The sequence below is a fragment of the Pleuronectes platessa genome, chromosome 15 (genome assembly GCF_947347685.1).
Source record: "Pleuronectes platessa chromosome 15, fPlePla1.1, whole genome shotgun sequence".
In the NCBI taxonomy this organism is placed as follows: Eukaryota; Metazoa; Chordata; class Actinopteri; order Pleuronectiformes; family Pleuronectidae; genus Pleuronectes; species Pleuronectes platessa.
In genome coordinates, this window is record NC_070640.1 from 10,868,743 (window position 1) to 10,876,944 (window position 8,202).

The window sequence follows — 8,202 nt, forward strand, 5'->3', positions numbered from 1 at the left end:
ACATGTCTTCTGATCTGATATTGACCTCAACCATAAATAAATTGAAATAAATGTGTATATATACAGTAAATATATAAATGATAATGACTTGTGTGTGTGTGTGTGTGTATGCGTGTGTGTGTACGTGTATGTGTGTGTGTGTGTGTGTGTGTGTGTGTGTGTGTGTGTGTGTGTGTGTGTGTGTGCATGTGTGTGTGTGCGTGAGTGTGTGTGTGCGTGTCAGATGGGCGTGGTCAGTGTGATGGGTGGGCCCTCAGATGAGATGATAGTATTATTATTGTATTGTTGTCATAATTAATATATAGATTTGACCAAATGTAAAAAAGTTAAGAAACATTGTTTGTCTATGCTCTGCTGTGTTCATATGAATAGTAGCAAACTAAATGAATCACACTGATTTGTTTCACTCCAACACTGTGTTAATTGATCAATGAATCCTGTGTGTATATTCAGAAAGACAGAGGTAGATGTTACTATACTAGTTATTTTTATTCAAAAAGTTTAACATATTTACAACACATCATTAGATCATTTCAAATATGTACAAAGGGGGACAGGGGAGGGGTTTGTTTTGAGGAGTAGAAAAAGGGTGAGGGCGGGGGCTTCTCCACCTCTTCTCTCTCCTCCAGCTCATCTCGGCCTCCTCCTTTCTGTAGCTCAGTCCCATAGTTGGAGTTTTCTCCTGCTGCAGTTTCGTCTCCTTTCGGCCCTGAAGCAAGCACCTTCTCGTTCTCCTTCTCCATGTTGACCTCCACCTCACTGCTCACTTGTGCAGACTTGCTTCCAGAATTTTAGCCTTGGCCTGACAGTCAGTGAGCTCGGCCAAGCAGTCAACATAGGCCCTGAGGCGAGCATGCCCTTTCTCTACCTCCTTCGTTATGACAACATCTTTGTCTTTCAGCTGGTTTTCCAGCTGCTCCACCTTCTCCGTCAGGGCCTGGATCTCATTCTCCTTCTCCGTCTCCATCTCCCTCTCGGTCTCAGTCTCAATCTTAATCTCCTTCTCCTTCTCCTTCTCCTTCTCCGTCTCCTTCTCCTTCTCCTCCTCCTTCTCCTTCTCCACCGCCATCTTTATGATATCATCTCTGTCTTTAAGATGGTTTTCCAGCCGCCACACCTCCTCCTTAAGAATCAAAATGTTCCTGTTGGCTCTGAGGATTTCGACATTGTAGATCGTCACAAGTTTCTCCTTCTCCTTGTCCTTGTCCTTGTCCTTCTCCTTGTACTTCTCCTTCTCCTTCTCCTTCTCCTTCTCCTTCTCCTTCTCCTTCTCTTTCTCTTTCTCCTTCTCCTTCTCCTTCTCTTTCTCCTCTTTCTCTTTCTCCTTCTCCTTCTCCTTCTCCTTCTCCTTCTCCTTCTCCTTCTCCACCTCCACCTCACTGCTACATCCTGTATCAGGCTGGGGTCGCTCCTGGTGCAGCCTTGCTTCCATAAGCTTAACCTTGGCCTGACAGTCAGTTAGCTCAGCAAGGCAGTCAAGATAGGCCCTGAGGCGAGCGCGCCGTTTCTTCACCTCCTTCGCTATGACAACATCTTTCTCTTTCAGCTGGTTTTCCAGCTGCTCCACCTTCTCCGTCAGGGCCTGGATCTCATTCTCCTTCTCGGTCTCGGTCTCAATCTCCTTCCTCTTCTCCTTCTCCTTCTCCTTCTCTTTCTCCTTCTCCTTCTCCTTCTCCTTCTCCTTCTCCACCGCCATCTTTATGAACTCATCTCTGTCTTGAAGCTGGTCTTGCAGCTGCCACACCTCATCCTTAAGAGCATTGATCTTCCTGTAGGCTGTGAGGAGTTCGTCATTGAGGATCTTCAGAATATCTGGTTTCTCCATGGTTCACCACAGAGAGTAGATCTATCTTTTGAAGAAGCTGTTGGATGAGTTGATGCACTATTTTCCACTAAGTTTCTGCTCTTGTCTGGAACTTGAAGTCAAAAGGCTTTATGTCTGCAGGTGACAGGATGAAATAGTGTGTAAGATTTAGGTGAATTTGATCAATCAAACATTCAATATAAAACAATTGACACAGATAGAGAGACACACGCAGAGAGAATGAGAGAGAGAGAGAGAGAGAGAGACAGACTGGCTGGTTTAAGCGAGAGATTGAGATTGAGAGATTGAGAGAGAGAGAGAGAGAGAGAGAGAGAGAGAGAGAGAGAGAGAGAGAGAGAGAGAGAGAGAGAGAGAGAGAGAGAGAGAGAGAGAGAGAGAGAGAGAGAGAGAGAGAGAGAGAGAGAGAGAGAGAGAGAGAGAGAGAGACTCCCCTCCTGCTACGTGTGTATCTGGTTGCCATGGAAACTCAACTGAATGCACCTGTTCTCTCCTCACAGGGAAGAGAGAAATCTAAACTCTGAGTGCACCACTCAAACAACTATAATTCAGAAACTATAAGTCCTATCTGTGAAATAAAGACATCGTGAGAATTCCAAGACTTTGCCGGACACACAGATATATTTGAAATTTGTGAGAGTAAAAAAATGGGACAGTGTGAGCAAGTTATGCAAGTTGATGCTCCTTCCAGAAAAGTTTTCTCTGAAATAACATTAGACCCAATAGAGAGGGATTGTTTTTTTCCTTAAAGGAGCTACACACCTCATGTAATGTGCTCCTAGCATTAACTTAAGCTTCCGTCAACTTGTTCTTCAACACATTCAAACTACACATTAGCAAAAAAATCTTTTTGAAATAAAACTTCCCTCATCAATCACCATGGCACCAAGCCATTGTTAAACACCAAGGTTAATCTTCCCAATGTTACAAAAATCACATTCTTTGGTAGAATAAGATGTGAAATGTGAAAATATCCTGGTGCTACAGGTGTTTTGTCCACAATGCCTTGCTCTGCCTGGCATCGGCGACCTAACGCTAATTAGCATTATGTTAACACATATCACTCATTAAGATAAGCAGCAGAAAACACAAAAGAAGCCAGCAACAATATTTTCACATTTGTCATAAAAGCAACAGAAAACAGCACATTATCAACATGTAACAGCAGAAGCTTCATATTATACAGTGGTTTAATTTCAAACTTGAATAATGAGCCTGAATTGTATTGGTTAGCATGCTGGGTAAATACAGAGAGAGAGTGAGACATGACTTACCTCAGTCAAGGTCAGAGTGCAATAGCAACTGTCTTAAACTTTAACAGTATTTAAAGCAATCAACAGCCAATCAGAGGTCTCCTATCAAAATACCAACTTTGATGCTGTTCATCAAAGCATCAAAGGAGGTATTGAGAGAGTGTCCCTGTCAATCAAAAATAATCTTCTATTTCAAATCTTAGCATCTGGTTGCTATGGTGATAGAACCACCTTCTGATGAGGACGTTTTGCAATCATTTATTTCAGTAAATAAAAACAGGATGTTTCATTTTGGTGGACTTTTAATTGCGTCATTCTTGCAGCATCTGATCTTTAATTTTTTAATGGCTCCTGTCTTATCACCTTCTTGTCTTAGTATTAATATATATATATATATATACAAACATTCAGCATCCTTAGGGGCTAAGCCCCCCCTTTCTTTCAATCCTAGAAACGCCCCTGCATCTATCTATCTATCTACAAGCTACAGCACAGAAGAACCGTGCTTTATGTTATTCCTGGACATCACATATTATTGACTAATTCCTGGTCTCATATCAGATTTACTGAAACGGGAGTTTGCTGCGGGGCCAGCAGAGTAATGTGTCCTACACAGTGCATTGACTGCTTGCTTATTGACATTAAGGTTAATGTTCAGAGGTTGTGTCTGAGTCCAAAACACTGATAAAGCGGAGCCAGATAAATTAGATTAATGTTTGAAAGATAGTTAAGGTGGAAAGACTGGCCATTTAGTTTATATATGATATTTTTACAAGATCTGGGACCAGTAAAGACAAATACTATAGAGAGAGAATGGGGAAAAGAACTGGGGTTTGAAATAATGGAGGACATTTAGAATGAAGGTTTGTATTATGTTAATTAATATTCCATCAATGCAAGACACTGTTTGATACAGGTTAAGATTGTACATAAATTAAATTACTCTAAAGTAAAGTTGCATACAAATTTCAACAAATATCACCAATGTGTGCTAAATGCAGATTTACTTCACAGCTATGTCTGAAAAAACAACATCTTCTGTCCTATTGCCTTCTCTGCGCAAAGAAGATTATTCTCCAACCCTGGAAGACAGATGTACCCACTTTCGAACATTGGATAACAACTCTGACTGATACCCTGCACTTGGAAAATTGTTTTACAGAGAGGAAAGTAAACAAACAGACTTTGCGATCAAAAGTGCATTGGATACATCTCTCTGAGACTTGAAGTTAAGCAGTCTGTATTGACATGATGATGAAGGAGGATTCTCCACAACCTGGCAACCAAAAAAGCTGGTATTAAATAATTTAAGCCATTATTAAAGTCAATCCTTTATACTAGTACATAATAGTCCTGTTGAAAACTGCAGTACATGTGGTCTCACTGCCACTGGCTTTGTCCCAGCGTGAAAATAAGTGCTCCTGTAACTACTTGAAACTAGTCTTTTATAATTTTAGCTAAATTGCATGTGTATTCATGTGCATGAGTCCTTAACTGGACTGCTGGTCATGCTGATAACACTAATCTGACCGGTGTGGGTAAACACACAAACACACTGACAGAAAGATAACACACGCCAACGCACACTGGTTAGACGAAAGCCATGATCCTGACGGGTCGCAGTTTGTGTCTTCCTTCTCCTGGCACTGTTCAGGAACTGTTTTCTGTGGCTCGAGATGCCAGCATCGTTCCTGATATCTCCTTGGACCCGGTCCTCACCACCTTCTTGTCACTGGAGTCCTCTGCAGCGCTGCAGCATCAACATGCCTTCCTGCAGCGGAGCATGAGCAGGGAGCAGCGGACTCAATTCAGCCTGAGTCTGAACAGAGAGCTGGGAGGCAGCAGAAAGGTCACCTATGGAGGAGTTGGGGTTGTTGCTCTGGCTCTGTCTTTGCTTTTTGACCAGATTGCTCAACAAGTTGGTGAAAACTTTTTTATTTTGTCTAGCTTGTATGTCATTATTGAATACTTTGTGAAATCAGCCAAAGTTTCGGTTGACCTTGGTAATCCCATGATTTTTCTTCGAGCATCCATTTCTTTTCTGATATCTCTCCAGGTCCGGACAGAAGGATCGACCGAGGGGGACCTGTCAACTCAGAGCCCCCTGGCTGAGGATATTTTTGGCATCAGAATCTCTTCAAGAATTGGCAGGATTATCTATAGCTACCTGTGCCTGATCCCTGAGTTTGCTAACAATGAGGAGAAGATGGCTGAGACCACAGAGCTCTATGACAGATGGCTGAAACTTGAGCTAATCGACCATTATGAGAGGATGACCAATAAGAAGAGGATGAGTACAGTGTCCATGCGGCAGTGGCTGACAGGAGCTGCATTTCATCTACACATGAGAATACACCAGGTCAGGAGACTGAGAAAGGCTCAAGCTAATATGCCTGCTCTTATTATCTGCTATGTATATGTACCAGGGATAGTGTCCTTTTACACAATGGCCGTAATAAAATCCAGTGCTTACATTAACCACAATGACATTCAAACCATATGTGGCATGTAGCCTCAAGATGCTAGTCTCAAGGAGAAATAAGGTGCATGCTACAAAGGTCTGGGAGAAATAAGGTGCATGCTACAAAGGTCTGGAAAGCTAAATTTAGTCTCAACTCCCACAGATGTATTCTTTAAATAGATTAAGTCTATTGATATCACTTGAGGCAATTTTTTTCCACATTCGCACACATATTTCCCCTTAGAAATTGGTGGAGACCAAATACAGAGCAAAAAGAGATAACATATTTAGATTAATTGGGTTGTAACAATCACAGCTCTAAATGAATCTCATTGGTGCCATGTAACTTTCAGGTGTTTAGATAAGCCACTGTTTGCCGAATCAACCGAAAAGTGTATGTAATGTCTGTGTTCACATGTTGTTTACATCAGCCCTGCACTCACCTTTATTCTTGTCCAACAGGTGCGGCTGCACTCTGTGCCACTAGGATCGGCAGAGTCGCTGCGTCTGTCTTATAAGTCTGGGATAGGTCTCCTGGTTCAGGGCTACACAGCCTATCTACGCAGAAACACCAAGGAAACAGCTCCTGGTTCACAAAAACCCACAATTGGGACCACCAGTCGACCTAGACAAACCAAGACATCCAAATCAATCAATAAGGCCTGCTCTGGTGATCACCTTTTTAATGTTAGCCAGGTTAGCACAAGTATCTCCACTGATGGATTAGATGAGACGACTGCAACCAATTCAACTATTGATGGAAGCAGAAACTGTGAAACACATGGAACCACAGAAGAGTTTGGAGTCAGTGTGTCAAAAAGAAGCAATGAAACCACTGTAAGCATGGGAAGCATTAAGGCACATACCAATGGGACTGAATATAACAGGGAGGAGGAAGCCGGCACGCTGGGCCTGTTAGTCATTGAACCAGGAAGGAATGTGAGTCACAACGTGCAGCATCACCCCTGTGAGTCCCCAGCCATACAGCAAGCTCTGGTGACTCGTGTTATAAATGCTCAGGACCTGGAGCGGAACAGAAACGTCTTCCTGTTCCCTGAGAAAGTTCTCCGCAGCTTGTGCAGGCAGAGGAATGACCTTGCGTTCAAGACAAGTTAGACTAGAGTAGTGTGCAGTTAAAGTTCCTCAAACTAAACATTGTGCTCTTAGATGGGACACAATCATCTGATTCATCATTTAAATTATCATTCATAGCCTGCATAAAAGTGATTGTGATAATTCTTCAACTGAATATTGTATTATATGGAGGTAGAAATGATTACAGGGTTGGACAGCATTTATTTTCAATTTGCAGTTTTATTGTTTAGTTGAAGTTGAACTGTTAATCACATATTCTGTGTTTTCTTTTAAAAAGGGGAAAGAAAAACTCTACGTACAGAATGGTTGGTGCATACGACCTGGCCAATTATTCCTTCAAGTTTAAAGGATTTTGACAATATGAAAACAGTGGACTGATAGTGATTTCTGCTGGACGAGGTTTTGTTTGTTGTTTTTCATTTCTTACTTCATGTGCTTTCATTCATTGTAAATCTTTCCATACACTGTGAATTATATTAAACTATTTCAACTTAAAACACTTGCCCATGCTTCCTGAAATGTAACCAAATAAGTCTTGTTGTACTGCAAAACTCTTTTAACTTGATCGTACAATGGTATAAAAGCTAAGAGTAACCTACTAGTTGTGCAGTAAAATACCTGTCAATGTTGTATAACCATACAAATTAATTATTGTTATTGATGCGTGAACATGTAAGCATTTACTTTAAGATATGGGTGATCAAATCTATATCGTGTTTAAGAAACAACTTAAGTCCAGCTTCCAAGTTAGCTGTGGTGGTGTAATAGGATGAGCCTGCTGTACAGAGCGGATCAGACAGTAGACTATTCTGTGGGGAGACGGATCAGACTGTGAGCAAATGTAGACATGATGAAACGGTACAGACGCTGTGAATAATAATTACAGAGCTTCAAGATTGAATCCAAAGATAGGAAGCAGCTCTTACTGTCAGGGGCAAGGTACGAGATACATTTATTGATCCCAAACACATGCACAGTCAGACTACATGCAGATGAGGGAAATTTTTCCTCTGCTTTTGACCCATCTGGTGAACATAGCAGGACACACAGAGCAGTGGGCAGCCATGCACGGCGCCAGGGGAGCAGATGTTGGGGGAGTAAGGTGCCTTGCTCAGGGGCACTTAGACAGTGGGGGTAGGGAGAGTCCTCTTTGTCCATCCAGGTATGTTTTTATTGTCATTGAGAGGAGTCAAAGAAGAGACCTTCCTGTCTGATGTCCGTAACTTTCTGCCCATAGTCCAATTTTTTTCCCACTAGTCCACAGCCTCTCCCTCTCCACTGTAAGGTGCGAGGAGTTTATGATGAAACACAAATCCAGATGTAACACAAACAATATATCAGACAGTATGTAAAGAGAGCGGAAGGTGGCATCAAGTTAAAAAATAGCGCAAAATGCAGCATGAGTAATTCAAGCCATTTCTATCAACTGTTCAGACGATCTTGTAAAAAAACAAAATAAAGCACATAAGATAGATTTGTTTATCAGAACTTGATAGAGCAGTTGTTCAGACTCAAATTCATCACAAGCAAGTTTAAGTAATATCATTAAGAGAGCAGACCAGATATAGTAA

At 41.7% G+C, this 8,202-nt stretch overlaps 2 protein-coding genes across 2 annotated transcripts; one reads left to right on the forward strand and one right to left on the reverse strand.

Moving 5' to 3' along the window:
• Positions 1 to 404: 404 nt before the first annotated feature.
• On the reverse strand, positions 405 to 7,024 carry LOC128456665 (putative uncharacterized protein DDB_G0271982). The gene is made up of 2 exons (XM_053440927.1): positions 5,980 to 7,024; positions 405 to 1,939 (listed from the first exon to the last, which is right to left on the reverse strand). Exon 2 carries the CDS (start codon positions 1,823 to 1,825, stop codon positions 764 to 766), a length of 1,062 nt encoding a protein of 353 aa, XP_053296902.1. The 5' UTR covers positions 1,826 to 1,939; positions 5,980 to 7,024; the 3' UTR covers positions 405 to 763.
• LOC128456663 (uncharacterized) lies at positions 4,625 to 7,128 on the forward strand. Its single transcript, XM_053440925.1, has 3 exons — positions 4,625 to 4,993; positions 5,132 to 5,434; positions 5,999 to 7,128. The coding sequence occupies exons 1-3, from the start codon at positions 4,679 to 4,681 to the stop codon at positions 6,650 to 6,652; spliced, it is 1,272 nt and encodes a 423-aa protein (XP_053296900.1). The 5' UTR covers positions 4,625 to 4,678; the 3' UTR covers positions 6,653 to 7,128.
• Positions 7,129 to 8,202: the final 1,074 nt, after the last annotated feature.

Excerpts from the sequence above, each read along its gene's own strand:
- LOC128456665 (XM_053440927.1), bottom strand. The coding sequence starts at position 1,825 with ATGGAGAAACCAGATATTCTGAAGATCCTCAATGACGAACTCCTCACA.
- LOC128456663 (XM_053440925.1), top strand. The coding sequence starts at position 4,679 with ATGATCCTGACGGGTCGCAGTTTGTGTCTTCCTTCTCCTGGCACTGTT. Across the intron at positions 4,994-5,131 it reads TTGACCAGATTGCTCAACAA|GTCCGGACAGAAGGATCGAC; the intron begins GTTGGTGAAAAC and ends ATATCTCTCCAG. Across the intron at positions 5,435-5,998 it reads TACACATGAGAATACACCAG|GTGCGGCTGCACTCTGTGCC; the intron begins GTCAGGAGACTG and ends CTTGTCCAACAG.